General features: G+C 51.8%; 1 protein-coding gene across 5 annotated transcripts in view; it reads right to left on the bottom strand.

Moving 5' to 3' along the window:
* Positions 1-21,671, bottom strand: part of PKNOX2 (PBX/knotted 1 homeobox 2) — a 250,170-nt gene that overhangs the window by 48,978 nt on the left and 179,521 nt on the right. For all 5 annotated transcript variants that reach the window (XM_059183944.1, XM_059183972.1, XM_059183979.1 and 2 more), the window contains one exon: positions 12,519-12,658. In XM_059183944.1, coding sequence (XP_059039927.1) covers positions 12,519-12,658 — 140 coding nt within the window. The remainder of the gene's footprint in view (positions 1-12,518; positions 12,659-21,671) is intronic.

Raw genomic sequence — 21,671 nt, 5'->3', positions numbered from 1 at the left:
CGGCTCCTGCCTGACCGCCCCCTCCACCCCAATCTCTCTTAAGCCGTTCAAAATTTGGAGGAAATAAATCTCACTGCACTAATTCAGTGAGAGTTTGAGCCTCGTCAGTGCAGAACAAATAAAAGGAGTGAACTGGCATGACATTTTACTGCAGAAGAGAGGTCGTTTCCAGCCACTAATAAAAAGGATTTGACACAGACTAATAAAGAGAAATGAATTTCTCTAATGGCCTAATTTAGCACATTCAGCACTGTGCCTCTGCCTGGGTGCTGGGGGCGGGGGGTGCAGGTGGGAGCCGTGAGTGCGGACAGAGCCCGGAGCCGGGAGACGCAAGGCTGGAGGAGAGGGGAAGAAGAGACGATTTCGAATAATATTTGATTATTTCCTTTTTCTTTTCTGAGCCCCTACCCCCACCCCCAGCCACACGGCCTCTTCTCAAGAGCAACGGAACCAAAATCAAGCTCAAGATACGCAGTCTCTGTTAACGATCCAAAGAAATAAAGAACGGCTCTCCCCAGAACTCGGTCCTGTGCTAGCTTAAGGAGGTGATTAAACCGGATGTGTTGATTTCTACAGGGGTTTAAGCCATCGTTTGGTTTAATTACTTCTGACATTTCTGCCTTCGCGTTTTTTTAACATCACCCATTGGCTGGCCTGGAAGGCCCAGTCTGGGGCTCAGCTCTATGGGGCTGCCCCCACTGCCCCACCCCGGGGAGCAGATCGGAGCTAGGCCAGGGTTTTGGCTGTAGCCTTTGGCAGCGGTGAACTCTGCCCTCTCTCTAGCCACCGAGAGCCTGAGCGATCCCCGGCTCCGGCCCCAGGTTTTCTTCAGGCCGAGCAGTGTTGCCCACACCACCTGTCTCCTGGTGAGGCTTCTGAGAGCCTCCCTGGGCAGGCAAGCCCCAGCATAGCCCATCTTATGCCTCTCCACCTCAGGACAGATATTAACATAAACTGGCCTGACAGGTTTCTCCACCACTTGCAAAGCCCCCACCCCACCCTTCACCCTCCCCACCCCCCACCCCCGCCCCGGGGTGGAGACCACCACTTCCTTGGTAATTCATATACTGGTCCCTAACTGCAAGTTCCCCTGACAGACTAAAGCTCATTTCCTTTTGTTAAAAGGACTCTTGATGTTGGACCCTTTTCTGCTTCTCTTCCATCCTCCTGGGGCAACCTGGGTTTTTCGGAGAAAACAAATTTTTTGGACATTTCTTCGTAGAGGACCAGAAATACAGAAGCAGGGGCAGGAACAAGTTAGAAAGAATGCAAAAATACAGAGCTTCAGGGAAGCTCAGAAGCAAAGAACACGAGAGACAGAGAAGAGATCCATAGACAGAGAAGCAGAGCACCACAGGCTGGGGGCGGGGGGCGGGGGCAGGATGGTCACACGCAGGGGGGCACATTAGTGTTGAGTTCTCTTTCTGGGTGATAAACCTTGTGATTCACAGTCATGCCACTCTGTCACTTCTGAACCTCTCAGCCATCCCTTCCCTTGTGACCTTGGCCAGGACTGCAGACCTCAATTATGGGTCCAGCCAAGTGTGTGGCAGCCTCCCTGACTGTCCTGACTGTCCACCTCCTCTCCCTGTCACTGACCTTGGAGCCCCCTGTGCTGCACCTGACCTCACAGCCCAGACTCATCTGGCTATGGGGAAGATGGGCAGAGGAGGCCCGGGGTCAGCCCTCACCCCCTCCCTAAGCCCTGGCTGCTTCTTCCAATGGGAACAGGGGCCAGAGCCTCCAAGGCCCTTCCTAGCTGGGATGAAGGATGGACTGTTCAGAAGGTGGAATGGTTGGCAGGAGAGCGAAATTTTGGGGTGGAGATGTTCAGTGATGAGCCGGTGGGACAGTGCCCTGCTCAGGATCAGACTGCAGCAGAGCACATGGCTCCATGGGCTAGGGAGGTGGGGGAAGGCGGGAAAAGCAGGGACTGGGCTTGCTCTGCAGTCACCCCCTCTAGTCTCCACTGACAAACACCCTGCAGATCTCAAGTTGCCCAAGGCCCACCTTGGAAACTCTATCCAGGGGTTGGCACTTTGATCCTTCATTTCCAGTGCCTTGGGTCAGAGGTCACTGGGATCAGAGAATCACAGACAATGCCCTAGAGCCACCTTCCAGGACAGCCCCGTCTTTTTCCTGGGCACTTATTCAGGGCCAAGAAGCTGCATGACAAGTATTCATGAGCTGATAATGTCCACATCCTCAGATGAACATTCCAGGGGCTTCAGGCTGTGGCCCCAGACTTTTCACTAGTTCTTTCTTTTTTTTTTTTTTTTTTAAAGATTTTATTTATTTATTTGACAGACAGAGATCACAAGCAGGCAGAGAGGCAGGCAGAGAGGGGGGGGGGGGGAAGCAGGCTTCCTGCGGAGCAGAGAGCCCGATGCGGGGCTCGATCCCAGGACCCTGAGATCATGACCTGAGCCGAAGGCAGCAGCCCAAACCACTGAGCCACCCAGGCGCCCCTCACTAGTTATTTCTTAACAGAGTTGGCAGAGAATAGGGTGTTGGCCAGACGGCAGGTGGTCCCTGACCCCCTGTCTCTTCACTAATCATCTTCACCAACTGAGGCAAATGGGACTGCTCACTTTTGCTCCTGCTGCTCCTGCCCTCGGAACTCTGTCCCTGCATCTCCCCCTGTCCCTCCTCGTCATCCTCGGTATCCATTTCCAGATGCCGTCCATTCCATCAAGGCTTCCTTGTGGGTCCCTTCAGCAAAAAAGCAATGGCCTCCCCAGAAGCATCCTTGGAAATGCTTTGGGGTTTCTATATTGACCTTGCTTACAGTTTAGGATGAGAAGCTCGGTGGCCCAAAAAAAGCATAAGCTTTGGAGTGAGACAGCTGTGTGACTTGGGGGCAGGTTACTGACCTTTTCTGAGCCTCAGCTTCCTCTTTTATGAAACAGAGCTAACAGCACCTACGATGCAGGTTATCGTAAGGATTCAATGAAGAAACACATAGAGTGTCTGGCACTCAGAAAGCTATCAATTAATGCTTGTTCCATTTCCCTGGGAAGGTGTGTGGGCACCTTTCTTCTTCAGAGCAACATTGACACCATCGGCTCCAATAAATTTCTATTCCCATATCCACTGACTCATTTGGCAGGGAAAACAAGCCCACATGCCAATTCAAATAGAGGCACAGAAAGAGGAGGAGGAGAGGCAACGTACGATTTATCAGAACTCAGAACCTCTCTCTCTCTCTTTTTTTTTTTTTAACCAAAAAAGCACTGCCAGTAGGAATTTATTTTTATTTCCCTTATGACACTCATTAAATTCTACTAACTATAGTTGTTTGTGCACAGATCTTTCTTCTTCATGATGTGCTGAGCTGCTCTGGTCCATGAGCTCGTCTTCTCTCTTTTTGAATTCTCAAGGATCAAGCACAGTGCCGGGCACACAACAGAGGATCAATAAATATTTGGTGAATCAATGAGCAGGAGCAAATGAACCCTGGGAAGGAAGATTCTAAGACACAGTCCTTAAATTCTTTGGGGCTCAGACTCCACCCCTGAACTCAGATCAGACGTTGCCATCTGACAGCTTCTAGCTACAACGGCTACAAAAGGACCTGTCTTCTTTGGGCTCTGCTGGGTGTATGCAGGGTGGGGGCCGGCAGGGTCCTGGAGGGAGGGGAGTGAGCGTGAAGGAAGAGCTCGCCCAGCCCTCCATTTCTCCTCCCCTCGAAGGCACCAGATGGAGGGAGCAGAGTGGGGTGGGGGAGAACGAGCCAGCAGCTCCTGGTTGGATTATTTTTACTTCAGGTGTGACGTTGAAACCATGCGGGTGTATTTTTAGTCCTGCCTAGTGGGTGGTGTGTTCGCCTGGGTTGCCTTGGAGAGGACTTCTTCGTGTTGCTAAATTGGAATCGCATCTGCTAGGGTTCCTGGGCTCCAACCAGTTCTCTACCCTCCAGGTGGGTGGACAGGTCCATTCTTGGAAAGGGTGGGGCCCAGAGTGGGCCACAGTCTGCTCTGTCTCCATCCCTTCATACACACACACACACACACACACACCCTCCCAGCACCTTAAAAATAATAATAACAATAACAATAATAATAATAAATGTGAGAGCTCAACGAAGTGATTTCTGAGCAAGTCTTCAAGGCCAAGAATACAAACAACCTAAAACTTGAGACGGGTAGAATCTCAGGTCCAGCCCCTTCGTTTTAAGGAGAGGTGACCTAGGCACAGAAAAAGGAGGTGTCTGTCCTCAGGGTAGCTAGTAAGAGGCAGTCACAGCTGCAGTCCAAGGCACCAGGGATTCAGCCAGTCCCTACCACCCTCCCCCCTCCCCCCCGCCCCACGCAAGCAGCTTGGGGTGTTATGGGGAGGGCGCTCTGTCCCTGCTGCCTTGGTCACTGGTGGTGACTGAACACACCCCCCACACACTTTGTGGCACTTTGTGAGTTACCAGATGCTTTCCCCTGTGCATTCCCTGTGCATTATCAAATGCTTTTCCCAAACATTCAATATCCTTCTTATTCCCATTTTACCAATTTAGCAAACTGAAAGCGTGTCGTTAAGTAAGGATATCAAGCTCGTAAGTGACTGAGTTGAGATTGAAATCTGGGTACCCAAACTCCAAATTTTGGGCTCTTCCTTCCCCCGTGTATCGCTGAAATCACTTCCTCCTTCTTCCCTTTCCTCTTCAGTTCTTGGCCTCGCAGACCTGAACCTCCATGTTTACCCTTTGAGCATCAAGATCACGGCAGCCCAAGAGAACCTCTGTCTTAGCAAATGAGGCTCCCAAAGAATCTTCCGTCATAATAATCGTACTTCTATGTGTTCAGGGAGGGCTTTTACATGTTTGCAGATCTTTCGTGTTCTCGTTTGGTGGCCACCCTGTGAGGTAGGAGGACAGCTTATCTTAAGAGGTTAAATAATTTGCCCAGCGGTGGGGGTCAGAATTTAGATGGACGTCTTAGTTTTTTGTTCTTTCCACTTGACCATGAAATGGACTAGTACTTGAGAAAATCAGAGAGCGGCACCGTCGTTAAAAGAAGGTCAAGACTGGCTGAGCACAGCCCTGGTGAGAGCCCCTGGTCCCTAAACCCTCAAAGCCCTACCTGCTGGTTTTCTCCTATTCCACCCCACCCGGTCCACAGCAGCAGGAGGCCCAATTGCTGGTTGTCTTCCCTCTTACGAGGGGAACAGAACCAGTCTTGTCCTTCTCACAGAAACGACTCATGAATGCAGCCACTGTTCACCTATGTGTCAAGCACTTTCAGCTGTTAGCATTGGTTACCTCCTTTAATCCTCCTATAACCTTGTGGGGATTAGAGTCAGTGGGTTCCAGTCTCCTGATCTCTTTTCAGTGTGCCTTATTCTGGCAGGGTACCTGGACTTCCCAGCTGGGCTTGAGCCAGGCCGGTGAGCTGGAGAAGCCACAGGACCCACAGCCTCTGAACACACCTGTTCCCTGCACCAGGCAGCTGCAGCCTCTGTGTCTGCCAGCTTGGGTTGGGGGCCCTGCAGATGCCGGCAGGAGAGGCAGGAATAGGCTTTGCCTGGTGCCAGGGGAGACTTGAGCGTGGTTTTACTTCCAGATTATGGCTCGAGCAGGATCACTCTCCTGATTATAGTCAACAGCAGAAATGTTATCTCTGATGCCAGGGAATCCAACTGCTTCCAAGAGCAGGGAGTCTGCTGGAGCCCCCGGCCCAGAGAGCCCAGCCCAGAACACAGCCTGGAACATCTGCTCCCAGCATCCAGTCTAGAAGCCTTAGCATGAAGCATCTGGTGCCGCCTTTTCTGCTTGGAATGGCTGAATTTCTCCCACATTCTTCTTAGGCCACCTCACCCAGCACATTCCAGGAATGCCTGAGCCCAGTGCCAGGGAAGGCATAGGGTTAAGCCCCAGGGTCGACTCACTGGAGCCAGGACACCCTTTGGTCACAAGGTGGAAGTGTTCCCTCAAAGACACTTCATTAGTAAGTGCTTGTTCCCAGGATCCTGGCCAGGCAGCTGCTGAGGGGGACAGTCACAACAGGACCCAGCCCCTCTGTCCAGCCCCCAGACCTTGGGGACTCCTCCCACAGCATTGACCAGCCCAGCCCCGGGAAAGGCAGCTTGGTGATCATTTCCCTTGGGCTTCGTCTCCCTTGAGAAAAGCAGTGTAACTCTCCCACACTGTGCTCTGGGCCAGAAGGCTTGCAGTCAATCCCATAAATATTTTTTTGAGCCCATCCTATGTGCCAAGTTTATAACGACCTTATCTTTCTCCTACTCGCTGGACTGACTCTTCTTTATTCAAAACCCCTCTTGGAACTTAACACAGTGCTTTACACATTGCAGAGCTCACTACATGTTAGCTGAACTATAGTATGGAGATCCCTTGAGTGGGGATCCTTTCCAGTCCTGCTTCTGGCTGTCTTGCCTCTCAGCATTCACCTTCTAGCCTGACCCATCCCTGCTCGCACTTCCCCAAATGTCTGATAGCAGCTAACACCTGCAGCATGCTCACCAAATAGTGAGGTTCTTTACCAGGCAGCTAATGTGCATCCTCTCATTTATTCCTATAACAGCCCTGATGAAGAGACGGCATTATTTGTAGCCCTATTTTACAGACAAGGAAACCGGGGCCCAGAAGGCTTAGTGCCCAAGGTAGAGCCAGAACGTACACTCAGGCAATCTAAACCCAAGGGCCATGTTTCTAGCCCTGAATTCCAACCCAGACCGCTTTGCATCCTGAACAGGCCAAGGGGATTCATGCTGGCCCCTCGCACCTAAAACACCGCTACCCTTACCCCCTCTCCCTGCGGCCCCCCTCTACACAGCAAACACTGATCTGTGTGTCAGGTACTCTCTTCTATTCTCTAATTTTAGTCTAGCTGTTACTGTTTTCTTTTTTACAGTGGAGAAAACAGAGGCTCAGAGAGATTAACTCACCCAAGGTGACAAAGCTAGTGATCACCAACGCTATTTCTAGAGCGCGTTGCCTTGCCCAGCGTGGCCATTCTACTGAATTTACGCCTCTAGTTCTAGGGCTGCTGGAAGCAAGCCCGGAGCCTTGGTGACCTCTGTGAGGATTGTCTCAAGAGAGCGACCTGAATGCTTCCCTGCCCTGTTCGGATCTCTCCCTAGCCAAGTGCGGCTTCTAGACGGACCTGGTCAGGCTGAGATGGGCACAGTGAGATAGGGCTTCCTAGATGGGCACGGTTTTTACTGGACTAGAGCAGGACTCCAGCTCAAGCTGCCTACAGGGAGGACTCGTACCGGGAGAAGTGCGGAGTCTGTGGTTGAGAAGAAGAGAGATAAGAGCCACCCCAAGACCTGGACATGTCATGGGGAAAGGCCAAGACTCTGAAAAGCCAGGAAACTTGCAGGGAAGGAGAAGCTGGTTGGATCCAGGAAAGGTTTGGAATGTACTCAGAGAAGGTGGAGAGGTTGGGCTGAGAGTGGGGCTTGGCTCAAACAGATGGGAAGAGACAGACAGTGCTGTGTAGAAACTAGGAAGGAGAAAATTCACTGCCTCGGAGTTAAGGTGGAAAAGCACAATCGCAAACACCTACTCCATGCTAGGCACTGTTGGAAGTATGAATTCATTCAGAGAGAACGTTTTACATTTAGAACCCAGAGGTAGACCAGACAGGCCAGTGAGGACTGAGAAATGTGAGATCATGGCTAAAGGCATGAATAAAACCATTCCAAAGAACTGGTTTTAAGATGTATTGATCTGTTTATTTCCCCTCCAGCAAAAAAAGGGGGTGCTTGTGTGACTCAGTAGATTAAGCGTCTGACTTTTAATTTCGGCTCAGATCATGGTCTCGGGGTTGCGAGATCGAGTCCCATGTTGGGGTCCGAGCTGGGCATGGAGCCTACTTGGGATCTCCCAGTCTCCCCCTGCCCCCTCTTAAAACAAACAAATAAATAAATTGGGGTGCCTCCGTGGCTCAGGCTGGTCATGATCTCAGGGTCCTGGGACGGAGCCCCGCATGGGCATCGGCTCCCTGCTCAGCGGGGTGGTCTGCTTCTCCTTCTGCCCCTGCTCCTGCTTGTATTCACACACTCTCTCGAATAAATAAAATCTTATAGAAAATAAATAAATAAAAATAAATAAGCATAAAAGAAGATGTACTGATCCGTTTAAAATCAGAGACTGTGGACCTGCAGCTTGGCTGCTTGTGCAGCACGCAAGGGCCTCAGCGGGATCCCATCGGTGGCTTGAAATGGGCCATGGTGGGGGCGCCTGGGTGGCTCAGTGGGTTAAGCCGCTGCCTTCGGCTCAGGTCATGATCTCAGGGTCCCGGGATCGAGTCCCGCATCGGGCTCTCTGCTCAGCGGGGAGCCTGCTTCCTCCTTTCTCTCTCTCTCTCTGCCTGCCTCTCTGCCTACTTGTGATCTCTCTCTGTCAAATAAATAAATAAAATCTTTAAAAAAAAAAAAGAAATGGGCCATGGTGGGAGCATTTACACAGTGGAACTTAGCCAACGCTACAAAGCGGGGCTCACTATCCCCTCGCCCCGGTAGCCAGTTCGCCGGCTCGCCAGCCTGGAACGGTGGTGTATTTATGGGACGAGGGGATTCATTAAGTAGGCTCCGTTCAGTGAGCACGGCTTTGGTGCATACTCTGTCCAAGCGGCCGACTCTAAGGTCGGCCAGGTGCCAGAGATGGGACAAAGGATAAAACAGACACAGAAGCTGCCCTTACGGAGTTAAGGACCTACTGGGGGAAACGGAAACACTCTTCATGCAATCATGAGCCATGCCACAGAGGAGAAATACCGGAGGCAGCAGCCACCCACCCTCTCCTCCTGTACCGCAGCTTGATTTTCCAGCATTTCCAGTGCAGACGCAAAGCACAAGGCCCTTGCTAGTTTCTCACGGCTCAAGCCTGCAGCTCAGCATTCCCTATTGATAGCGGGTAACTTGTTCCGCGCTGGGCAGGCCCCTTCTTCCAGTTCTCAGAGAGCTTTGAGTCTTGCAGGGGAGAACCAACGCCCTAGCAGAGCCTTCTCAGCAAAGCCGACCTCCTCCACCTCCTCCCCCTCCTCGCACCTGGCCAGGCCTAGCTCCCTGCCACTCTGCTGCTCCCCAGGACATCATGGTTTCCATGGGAACCCACTCACTTCAAAGGGGAACGAAAGAGACTGGAGGGGAGGAGGGAGAGCGAAAACTGGATTAACCTCACCCTCCTGGCCCCATCTCTGCCGCTTGGCAACCTAGCCGCCAGGTCCTGGCCAGCACCCAACGCTGTCCATCAGCATGCAGGGGGTGGGGTGGAGTGGGGTGGTCCAAGCTAAGTTAGAACTTCTTGGGGGAAAAGCCCCAGGGGTGAAGTGGGGGCGGCTAGGGAAGGAGAGAACTGAGCTAGGTTCAAACCTGCGGTCCCCACTGCATGGGGCATCCCCTCCTCAGACCCCCACTCAGCCTGGCTCCTGGGCCACAAACACAAACACAATTACCCGCGATGTGCATCCAGTCATGGGATCTGCTCGGATTAGACTGCAATGATTAATCTGAGTGGGAGCTCCTGGTTGCCTTGCTGATTAGCCCAGATGATGCTCTGGTATGATCCAATTAAAGACAGACTGCCTCCCCTCTCCCCCACCACACACACACACACACACACACACACACTTTCCATATCAGAAGGAACTAATACATTTCATTAACACGTCCTCATACACAAATAAAACCTCGGGGGCACTGGCAGGCTCCCTAGGCTCACGGGCACACCCCTCCCTTTTGTCACACAGTCCCCCTGCCCCCCTGCAGGTTCCTGGCCGGAGAGGAGCCCCCTCGACCCTTCCTTCGTCTGTAGTTCTGGGAGGGGCCGCAGTGGGGTCTCCCAAAAGTCGGTGCTGGGCACTAATGTGAAGTGAAAGAGTCTTGTTACATTTATTGACATAAAATGCCGACTCCCTGATGTGCTTTGGAGCTGCCAAGCTGCCCCAAGGCAGGCAAATCTAATTAAAATTACCCGACCCTTCAGGAGGCTGAGCTCCCTCCCCGGTCATCCTGCAAGGGCTGTAGAGAGAGCAGCTGGTACTAATGGGAGAGGTGTGGTTGTGAGAGAAGACCCCGGGCCCCTGGGGCAGGAAGGACTGCAGAGAGAAGCCTGTCAAAGGTGCTGGTTGTCCTGAGATGCTGGGCCGCCATGTTTGGCCCTGCAGTTGGAGGCAATCAACCTGGGGTTCCTCCTTCATGGTCAAACAGCTGCAGAGGTGATTTGGGCAAATGCCAAGGGCTGTTGGGGGCTCAGCCCGGTGGGAGAGGGTATAGCTCAGGTGGGCAGGTGAGCAGGAAGAAGTGTTGGTTGGAGGAAGATCTGGCCGATTGTATTTCAAGTGACATCATGATGGGCAGCTTCCCTGGGAGAGGTGACCCACTTCTCCTGCAGGGTGGCCTGGGTGGGAAATGAGCCTGGGGTCTTGGGAAGGACTGGGGAACCTATCTGATTCGTGGCAGAAAAAGCGCAGGTTCTTGCAGGGGCTCTCGTGATTTTCCTAAGCTTACAGGTTAGCTTCTGTCGGGAAACTCAAGCTCAGAGAGATTAGTACACAAAGGAGGTGGGACACAAGCCTGGGGTTCCAGAAACTTTTTGTTATACCACTAATCGGGGGCCTTTCCAGGCTATGATCTGTGCTCACAACAGGTCCCTGTTCCCTAGGAGTCTTCAAAATGCCTAGGATGGTGCATACAAGTCACGTGCATACAGTCAAGGGTCTGCACCTCTAAACAGCTCCCAGGTGATTCCTTCTGCCAGGCCCTGGGCCATCCTGTGGGTTACAATGATCTACATGGAGTATGGCGGCTGTCCCCCCAAGCCATGAGACCATCAGGCTGCTTTCAGAGGCCAGGGTACTCTCCTCCGCCTTCTCACTCTCCCCACACAAGCACAAGCCCACCTTACAGTTTCATTTCTAGGTGAGCGAGAGGCTCATCTCCCCACACCCAGCTGCTCTGACCACTGGCCATTCATGGAATGCAGAGGCTCTGGTCCTCCTGGAAGGGCCTACTCCAGTCCATTTCTCCTTCTGGTGGACTCTCTTACTAGCCTTTATGATCAAACTCAAATATTGCCTCCTCTGTGAAAACTTCTTTGTTAAAGCTCTGAACACACAGTGTTCGTTTCTTGACTGTGTATCTGTCCATTGCCACACATTTGCTTTTACAGTTTTCCTCTCTTTCCCCAAAGCAGGACAGGAGCACTCCGTCTCTCTGACAGGTACTGTGACCAGATCTGGGGGTTCTCCGGGTTCAAAGCGGGGCCGCTAGGCCTGGCCTCTGTGCCCGGCAGAGTGGGGCCCAGGCACGGTGACTCATGCTTCCCCGTGGGCGGGGAAAGGCCCTTGTGTCAGGATCTCCGGGTCGGGGCTCACTGCTCCGGGCTCCATATTGGCATTAGGGGCCTTCGGCTCACCTGAGCAGCCAAAAATAATGCCAACGGTCATGATAGTAACAGCAGTAATTACCACCATTCCCAGAAAAGCACTGTCATTGTGGGGAGGAGTGAGGAAGGAATCAATCCTCTTCCCCTTCATCTGGGGTGGACCATTCCACCTGCTACTGATCCTGGCACCTGCTGCGATGTGTGTGAGGTCACAGGTAAGACGTGCTTGCTGAGGCATGGGAACGGATGTGCTCCCACTAGTGAGTGTGAGGAAAGGTCCAACCTCACTGCTCAGGGCTGACTCAGGCATCTTTTCTAGGGGTGTGGGCTCCGCAGACATAATGACTAAAATCTCTGCTGGGGCTTCGTTCAGGCTGCTCTCGGACAACGGCCACTTCTCAACCGCATACACAGAACAGCCAGCCCTGGGGCCCCTCCCACCCTCTACGAACACTCAGGGCCGGGCCCTGCTCTCAGCGAGCTCCCCATCTGGAGGGAGGCCGCGGAAACCCACACAGCCACACACCACAGCTCTTGCTAGAAAACAAAGACAACCGTGAATCCGATGTTGATGTGCTCCAAGGACCAGCTGCATTAGATTCATCTGGAATGCTTTTGAAAACATTCGTCTTCCTTTTCCTATAGCTTGACCTCCTGATTCTGCATTTCTGAGCATGGAGCCCAGAAACAGGCATCTGGATAAGCTCTCCCCAGTGATTTTCGGGCATACTAAAGTTTGGCTAATGCCAAGTCCTGGATGGTCATGGCAGATGTTCAGTGACCTGGTGGACTTCCTGGAGTGAAGACCACAATGGGAGACATGCAAGGAGAGCGTCCCGAGGTGGCTGTCAGCTGAACTGAGGGTTTCTGATGCCCACGAGGGCTCAATGCCTAGCTGGGATGAGGAAAGGGTCCTTCTGGAAGATTGTTTCCTGGGTTCTTTTGCCCCTCACTAGACAATTCCAGGAAGATAGTGTCAACCCACAGCGGCCAGCTGAGCTATGTCCAGAGTGATCTGAGAGAGAAGGTGGTGAGGAAAGTGGCCGTTGGCCATGGTCTTTAGGAGCCCACCTGCTGGCCTGCATGCTCATCTCGCAGGGGTGAGCTGGACCGGAGGCTGCCTCGGTGGGGAGGGGCGGGGGCGGGGGCTTCCAGACACAGCTGAAGTGTCTCCTACCTGTACACAGCTCGCTTGTCAGCCTCCAGCTGGGCCTGGGGGTCAATAGGGGCACTGGGCACCGGTGTGCTGGCAGCAGCTGAGGGTGCGGAGATGTGGACAGCCTGGGTCTTAGAGGGAGCCTGAGCCGTTGCTGTCATCTGCAGAGAGAAGCAAGGGGAGGCGGCAGGTTAGTATGGCCAGGACAGCTGGTCCCCGGGGAACCGTGAGTGGGTAACAAGCATCCATTTGTTTACGTGCTCCAGTGAGGAGAAAGCATTCTTCAGATCAGAACATTCTAGAGAATGATTGAGGACCATAGAAAACCAGGTGGGGCACCAACACTCTTCAAAAGAGATGATTCTTAATGCAAATGAAGGTGGTGACCTCTGCCAAGATGCAGAAAAAACCCACAACGGTGAGCCCTTTAAATCGGGCTTATGGGTCATTCGGGCTGTTCTGGGCAGTAATAAGTTGATTTGATGACTTTGAAGAGCAGGAAAAAAAAAAAGCTGAATCGTTCTCATTTGCGTAGAGCTTTATTCCATTTCACTCGAGCCAGAAGTAACTGTTTTAATGTTTTTGATTGATAATTGAATGGCTTTCCAAATTTGGTTTCCCTAGAGCTTGGAGATAAACGGATTTTAGTGGACACTGGAGAGAATTCTGTTCTTAGCTGTAACAAGTATTTTGGGTAGTGATTTTTGTCCTATGTGATGTTTTTGAAGGTATCCCCAGGCCCCAGAGTTTGTGCCAGAGTGACACCTTTTAAGGCTATATATTGGACTTTCTGTATAAAGTTTTATTTAAAGAAGGAATTCGATGGCTTAAATTTTTGGATGACCATCATTACAGAATTTAATGCTTTTATAAGATATTTTCTTTAGCCAAATGGATCCCTAAAATGTCACAAATGGTGACATGCCTCAACTCTTCACTTCTGCCAGCCTGTCCACTGCACCAGCGCTGTTGGGCTTGATAGACTCATCTATCCTGTTTCCACCTTCATCCATGGCACTCTACAGACATAGCATAGGTGCTTCGCCTTTGTTGAGAAAAATGAATGAGTGAATGAATGAATGAATGAATGAATATATCTTGAAAGAGTCAAGATGTTTTGGTGTTGGAATGTTCATCACACGATCTAGGTCCCTGCTCGTGGAAGGAAAATCATGGTCCTTCCTTCCAAACAAGAACATTATTGCTAGTGCTGATACCAGCAAGATATTTGCTTTTACTGTCTCATTTACCTCATTTAGATTTTTGCTCAGGTGCTATGTCTTCAGCATGAAACAGAGCCCCTTTGCCCATTGCTGTCCACTTCCTTTGCTTTCTTTCAAAGGCTTTTCTCTGAGCAGATACTACCTATCTACTTGCTTAGTTATTTTCTCTCCCCCTCCCAGCTAAACTTTAAGCTCAGGAGGGCTTGATTAGGAGTTGTAATCCTAGGACCCAGAATAGCCATGCACTAGGAGATGCTCGTAAATATTTGTGGCTCAATAAATTAATGGCAGGTGGCGAATGAACTCTTTCATTTTTTAAAAGATAACTATCTGCTTTACTTTACTGGATCCCCATCATTTTTTGTTAGGAAGAAATACCCTTGTCTCTGTGGACTGGACTGGGGGAACTCTCCCAAATTCAGAGCATGGGAGGCTAGACAGAGCATCATGGTACCTTCAAGCCAGAAGACAATAGCTTGAACACCACTGTCTCCCATTATTCGCCTTTGACCTTGGGCAAATCCCTTAACTTTCTTAAACTCCTACTTTTTCATCAGGAAGCAAACTGGTGTCATTTTAGGACCCAGGGATATTAAAGAGGTACAATAAGGACCAAAGTGGAAACAAATGTTTCAATTTTCAAAATAGAGAAAGAGGGTGGAATCAGAAAAACTAAATACCGCTCATCTTCGCACTGATCGGGGCCAGGCTCTTTCATCCACTGATGCAAGCAGTCATTTCTTCAAACATTCCCTGAGTCCCTGGGCACCGTGCTGGGTAGGCACTGGGCTGACAAGGGTGAGTACCTGCTCTCTTGGAGCTGTTTCTGGATTTAACACAGTGGCTACACTGGCAGGTGAGGAAAACGTGTAGACACAGATGCTGTAAGTGATCTCAGCAAGATACGTCCCACGACACCCTTGTGGAAGACATGGAGAGCCGTGACCGGTGGACAGCTGCGTGGATTAGGAAGCTACACCCTGAGGGTGGCATTTAAAGACAGAGGTCAGCTTGGAGAAGGCTTCTAGGACATGCTTCCTCCTCGGCCCTCTTCGTCAGTATTGTCAGTGACTGAGAGGGGGGCTGAAGAAACACTCAGCAAATTTATGGGTGACATGAGATCCAAAGATCTTTACAGATTTTGGCCACAGGCTAAGTCTAATAAGATTAATTTTCATCTAATAAGTCAGAATTTAATGCTTCTAACACTTGAGCCAAAAAAAGAAAATCAATAAAATAAGTGCAGAACAGGAGAGACATGGTTTAACAGCAGTGTTGGAGTTGACCGAAGGCTCAATATGTCCAAAGTGTAATGTGTCTATCAAAAAACAAAACAAAACAAACCACACAGAGACAAGCAACCTCACCTACTGCTATCTGAGGATGGGTTAACAGAAGCATGACTCACACAAAGGCTTTAGTCCCACTCCTCTCTGCTTAGACAAGAGGAGAGAACGTTCAGAGAACTGATCAGGCTGGAGAAGGGATTGTGCATTATGTTGTATGAGGAGTATTTGAATCTGGAATATGTAAGAAAGATTTAAGGGACAGGGTAATGAGACATGGGAGCCCCCTTTGAATATCTGAGCAAGGGATTAGACTCTATTGGTTTTGCTCTGCAGGCCCCAAAGTGTCAAATTACAAGCGATGCATTCGGTCTATAGGAACATGGAGACAGATCGGGGCTCAACCGAAGTAGGCTTCCCAGCCTTTGAGCCTTTTGAGGCTGGAATGGGCTCCGTCCCAAGGCGGTGGGGCGGTAAGTTTCCACTAGTGCAAGTGCCAAGCAGGGACTGATCGGCTGGGCCCCTGTGGAGGGGATGGAAACTCTAGCTGGGCAGCATCTGAAGTCCGCACAGGGACGGGGTCGGACAGCATCGGGGTACTCTAACAATCACCATCCACGGCACGGTGTTGACCAGATGCTTCGACTAGAGAGGACGCACAGTATCCAGGAGTACTTTGGAAGCCCCTAAGTGCTCTCAAGATGGAGGGGTCGTTGTTATCATTAAACACATGATTTCCAGAATATGCTTCTTTTCTAAACAAGGCACAGCTATGCCTGCAGTTTGTTTAGGGGTGAGGGGCAGGGGAGGCTGGTATGCTCCGCCTTGCCCACTAAGGGTGAATTTCCTCGTATTCCCATGAAGACGGGCATCTGGGAGAGAGGGATGAGGGGGGATGCTCATTTCCTCTGTTTCCCCTCTCTAGGCAGGGCTGCAGGTTACAGAGGAAAGCACAGAATAAGAATAAATCAAAGCGGTCACTTGCCAGCATCCTGAGAGGCCCCGCTGAGAGGCTGCTCCGGGTACTCAGGGAGGGGGCAGGGGCAGCAGGGAGCAGACCTGGTCTGAGCGAGGACAATGATTCAAATTCACTTAGCTCCTGGGGGCCAATTCAGCAAACTCTGCATTTCCTCCAGGTTTGGAGAATGAGTATTTACCACCAAATACATACCCTTTTCTAGCCAGGGACTTCATCTCTCAAGAACTGAAGCTCCAAGGGAGAGAACCTCCCACCTCCCCAGCAGCTGCCTCAAGGGCTAGGGGAGGAAGGCCACTTGTGGAGGTGCTGGGAGGAGGTTTCTGGACAGCCCAGGGAACTGGTTGTCAGCCATTTACTAGCATGCCTAAATGTAACACATTCGCTCCCAGTAACTGCCCTTTTCTGAGCGGTCTGACAGGTATAGACTCCACGAGGCCACATGCTGTGTTCACAGCTGGTCTTAGAACCGGCCACCCCAGACTCTGAACCTTCCCCGGAGGAGACCTCAGAGCACTCTGGAAATTCTGCCTTGGCAGCAAACTGGGACAGGGTGTGGGGACGGCACTGTATCAACACAAGGACTGTCCCTTTCCAACAAGGAGAACTGAGGCACAGAGGAGGAGAAGCAAAGTCGAACAATGTCTTGGGTGTTTTCTGGACGACCAGAAAAGTCTCAGAGAGCAGAAGGAGCGGGGAATCTGAGGGCGTGGGTTTGATACTCCCTCTGTCGATTATTAGCTACGTGTCTGGGGGCAAGTTTCCCGACCTCTTTGACCCTTGGTTTTCTGATCTGTAAAAAGCAGGGGTGAATATCTACTGCAAGCCTGTGAGGAGCAATCAAGAGAACGGGGTGGGGCACCTGTGTGGCTCAGTCAGTTAAGTGTCTGCCTTTGGCTCAGGTCATGATCTCAGGGGTCCTGGGATGGAGCTCCGCATTGGGCTCCCTGCTCAGTGGGAAACCTGCTTCTCTCTCTCCCTTTCCCCTCCCCACCACTCCTGCTAGCTCTCTCTCGAGTAAATAAATAAAATCCTAAAAAGAGAAAAGGGAAAACAAGGTAATGACTAATGGATGGAGAAGGCCAGCAACATTCCCTAGAAGGAGAAGGGAGTGCTGTGAGAGCCTCCCCAGGGTTCTAGGGTTCAACCTTCTCTTACCTTAGGGTCCTTTCTTGGGGTCAAGACCCTGGGGCCACCATTCCATACCCTTTCCTTCCATGAAAGCTAGAACCACTGGACTTCTCTCCATCATTCAGCTGGAACCAGCCCTGCCTTAAGCTTGGAGGGCAAGGGCCCTGCCCAGATACTTGGTTTAAAACACGTTGAGATGAAAGTTCATAATCCTCACCTCATCCTAAATCAGAGTGGGACGAGTTGACATTCGTGAGCTCTGTGTAGAGGAAGGCAAAATCCGCAGGCAAATCCGGCAGCCTCTCTGAGTCTAATCCGACCAGGAAAATGGGTAGGAGATGCTTCACGGTGCGAATTGAGAAGCTCGGCTCACTTTACCTATCCCCGTTGTCCGCACTGATGCTGGCATGCCCACCCATGCTTTCATTTCTGCTAAGCACCACCCCTCCCCAGCTGGAGGAGGAGAGTGGCCCCTGATGTTCTAATGAGCTAATAAAATACTTCTATAGGTTTCACATTCAACAGTCATCCCGTGCAATAAGCTAGTGTCCTTCCCAATTTGCACGAGAAAACTGAAGCCCACAGAGACAGTTAGAGACCACAGAGTGTGTGTGTGTGTGTGTGTGTGTGTGTGTGTAAAGGTTGGGGCGAGAACCAAGGGCTTTTTTTTCCTTTGAAGAGGAGAATGGGAAGACCTCCCCTGCCCGGACCCCGTCCTCTGCTCCGTCTTCCGTCTTGTCTTCCGGTCAAGTGATAAAGGGGACAGAAAGGAAGGAGCCAGAATCAGGTGGAAGAGTTACTTCTTAGCCATGCTGGGCGTGGGGAGTCTCCACGCAGTTTCTCGCCTCCACTGCGGCCCAGCGAATCCCCATCCCCCAAGAGGCAATCCGCAGACAAATCATTCTCTAAACACTGGTCACAGGTGATGCGAGTAAGGGTCCTTCTGTGTGGAGCCCAGGCGGGAAGTATGGGTGGTTCTTGAACTGAAGGCGGCCTGTGCTGCTGGCTTCACTTCCTCCGAGGGGCCTGAGCCCCAGGACCCCATCACACAGGGCTCCAAGCCTTCCATCACCAGCTGCTGTCAGCCTCTCCTCAGGGCTCCCCTCTTTTGCTCCTGGGAGGTGGGGGCCGGTGGCTCAGGATGAGGGATGACTCCGGAGTCCTTCTAGCACCCCACAGAAGTGGTTCATGGGAGACACTGGCATCAGGTAGAATGGAATCCCACCTTTGTCACTCATTACTGGCCAACCCTGGATCCAGAACTTCACCTTCCTGATCTGTGACATGGTGATGATGCTTCCTGCCTCCCACTACCACGGTGAGGACCGCTGCTTCCTCCAGGGGATGCTGGCTGAGCCTTGGCAGCGGTCAGGTCTACCTGCTCTGTGCTCCCACGGCCCCGGCATGCTGTGCAGCCACATGGATAGATTTGCCTAGCTTGCAAATCTAGGGACTAGGCAAGCTAGATTGCCTAGCTTGCAGGCCCCTGGAGGGCAGGGCTGGGTCTTTTCTGTTTACTCTTGCAGCTTGGGGGTTGACAGAGTATCCAAAACACCTCTTGAAGGCAGGGATGACTGGTGGGGAGGAGGTTGGCTTCCCCTCCAAAGATAGCTTTTTGGCTGCATATTTACCTTCTCGACACTGAAGGCCTCAGGCCAGCGGGGAAGTCAGAGTTGCTGACTGCACACTTCGGGAGTGGGCATCCAGCCCAGGGCTGGGGAGAATGGGACAGAGCATGACACGCTGGCCTGAGCATTTCTTCTCGACATGCCTCTCTGCCTGTGTGACTTGGGCAAGTTCCTCAAACTTTCTGATCCAGGGCCCTCACCTATAAAATGGGAACCCCAGTACCCACAGTGCAGGGTTGTTGGAATTAGATGAGATAATGCGTGCAAAGCAGCCGGCACTTATGAGACAGTGCATAGTAGTTACCATTAAGAGACTCCCCAGTCTGGGGCTCACACTCGGAGTTGGTCTCTTTGGCTTCTGTTCCACGGGCTGCCTAGGTGGTCCTGCCCTTGTGAAGGGGACCCGCTCTCTTGTAAGCACCCCGGGGAATGGGGCAGGCTTGGGCTCAGGCACAGGGAGGGAGGCAGTTCCCACAACTGCCCACAGTTCGCAGAGGAAGTATGTGACTCAGTTTGTCTGAGCCTCAGTTTCTCCATCACAGACAAATGGGGCTCATCATCTCTTTTCTCAAGGCTTCAGTGAAGCCGCTCGCGAGGGTGAGTAGCACAAAGCGAGTGCTCAGTAAACCTCGTTTCTAAGCATTTTGCTTATCTTAATCCTTTCTGCTAGTCTTCCCTCCAAATCCGAACTCCACTCCCTATCCCTACCTTGCCCCAGACACCCCAGCTCCCACACTGCCCATTTCGCACCCCCGGATGCTTGGCCTCGCTCTTGGTGGTGACTCTAATACCCAAGAACCTCTGAGTCCTTTCTTCCCACCCTGGACAACCTAGGCCTGCAGCTTCTCAGTGTGACTCAGCAAGGCCACCCCTCCAAAGAGGACACCCCGTCTTCTGAGCCCTCCACCTGACCCGGGCAAGGAGGGAGCCTCCCATTCCTGGTGCCCGCCCCACCAGGCCACAGAATCATTGTGTTCTGGAGAACACGGGGCTGCAGAGGCCTGGCCCACGAGGGGCTGCTGAGGCTCCGGGAGGGCTGAGCTGCGCTTGTCTGGGAGCTGGTACTCTGTGCGGTGCCCGGGCAAGCTAGCAGGGAGGGATCTGGTTCCCTCAAGCCAGGACAGAGTCCAAGGACCTGGAAGGAGGTCAGGGCTTGAAGCTATTTGGTAAATATCAGGTTTGGCCTCAACAGGTGGGAGGCAGCAGGGGGCAAGACCAAAAAGTGATGTTTTTGTGGGGAGGGCACAGCTCCCAGGGTGCTCCAGGCCTGGTCCTGCTCCCTGACCCTGGTTTTGTCTCTGGTACAGCACCCTCCCTTTCTGTTGTACCCTGATCAGACTCTGCCGTGTAGGGTTGCCTGAACATGCCCGATGATTTACCTCCTTCTGCCTCTGCTCCCGCAGCTGCCTCAGCAGGAAATGTCCACGTTTCCCCGGCCCTGCCGGGGAATCTACCCGTTTTCAAGTCTCAGCTGAGCAGTAAGTCTCCCGAGAAGCCTTTCCCAATACTCCATACCCCCTCAGACCTAGGTAGCCTGTGTATGCCTCTAACCTAAACGCCTGTAACACTTTGGGCCCCTTCATTGTCTGTCTTCCCGAGTGGACTGATGTCCCAGCCCCCATCCCATCACCATGCCTGGCTCACAGTAGGCTCCCATGCGTTTGTTAAATGCCTGAATCGCTGACTGAGCCAGTGGATGAGAGAGAGAGAGAGAAAGAGGTGTCGAAAGGTTCAGGGATCCAAAATCGGGGAGGGGTAGACAGGGGCTCCTCTAAATGTCCCCCAAACCCCCAGTCAGCATAGGACGGGGAAGAGCTGGCTCGAAGCGGCTCCTGGAACAGCAGACCTAGGTCCCCTACATTCTGATCCCAAGGCCCGCTGGATAGAACGAACCACAGGAAAATGACTTCGTGGTGTAAAATGAGGGGTCTTAGTTAATTAATTAGTTTTAAAAGGGTTTGCAGGCAGTGGTTTTCAAAATGAGGCTTGTAAAATGTTCACTGGCCCTGTCTGCACTTGTGGGGTGTTAGTGACATGTGGCTGTTGGGGGCAAGGCTGTGAACTTAAATCTGAGCCTTGCTTCCCTGCTTTGGGCGTTACCAGGCAACTGTCTGCTCTCCTCGCTTCCCATCCATCTCCGGAGGACTCCTCACTTGTGTAACAGTCCCAAACCGCTGATTTCCAGTAGGTCCAATAGTGGGTGTATCAGAATCTCAGTGTGTGTGTGCCTCTTTGGGGCTCGTGTGTGTGTGCAAGGGGTATGTTCACAGCTAGAGACATATTTGATCATGCCTATCATACTCCTAATAAAAAGCAGAGTAATGAAAGTTCAGCACAATCTTGGCTACTGAAGACGTACAGAAGAGGGCGAGTGAAAACTCAGCGTCAGGGTCATGGAGGTAAAGAGGTCAGGAAGACTGCTCTGCTTTTCCTGCCCACACTTTCAACAACCCGGTGGGGCGGGGAGGGCACACATTATTCCCATTTTATGGATGCAGAAACAAAGACCCCAGATGGACTACAAGCTCATCAGGACAGGGACTGTGCATACAATATGTATGCCTTGTACTTAGGACAGTGTCAGCAAGCTCACAGAAAGCACTCAGTATTGAATGGATGCATGGACAGAAGAAATAGTACTGAAATGACTGGCCCAAACGTATGCCATGCATCAGCAGTGGAGCTGGGACAAGCTCTGAATTTCTGCCATGTGGGGTCATCCCACTCCTCCGGACCGCAAACTCCAAGGACAAAAAGCACCCTTGGGCCCTCCCTTGCCCATCTCTCTCCTTCTAGACCCTATAGACACCTAGGCTTCTAGAAGATCATACCGGAAGGGAGGCAAAGCAAGTTCAAGTGCTCCCTGGGCCCGCTACGGACTTTGATCACCTGTTCCCTGATTTATTTTAAGCTTTGTGTACTTGGGCCAT

Source organism: Mustela lutreola, chromosome 1 (assembly GCF_030435805.1).
Source record: "Mustela lutreola isolate mMusLut2 chromosome 1, mMusLut2.pri, whole genome shotgun sequence".
In the NCBI taxonomy this organism is placed as follows: domain Eukaryota; kingdom Metazoa; phylum Chordata; class Mammalia; order Carnivora; family Mustelidae; genus Mustela; species Mustela lutreola.
This window is presented reverse-complemented; position numbering and strand designations above follow the sequence as displayed.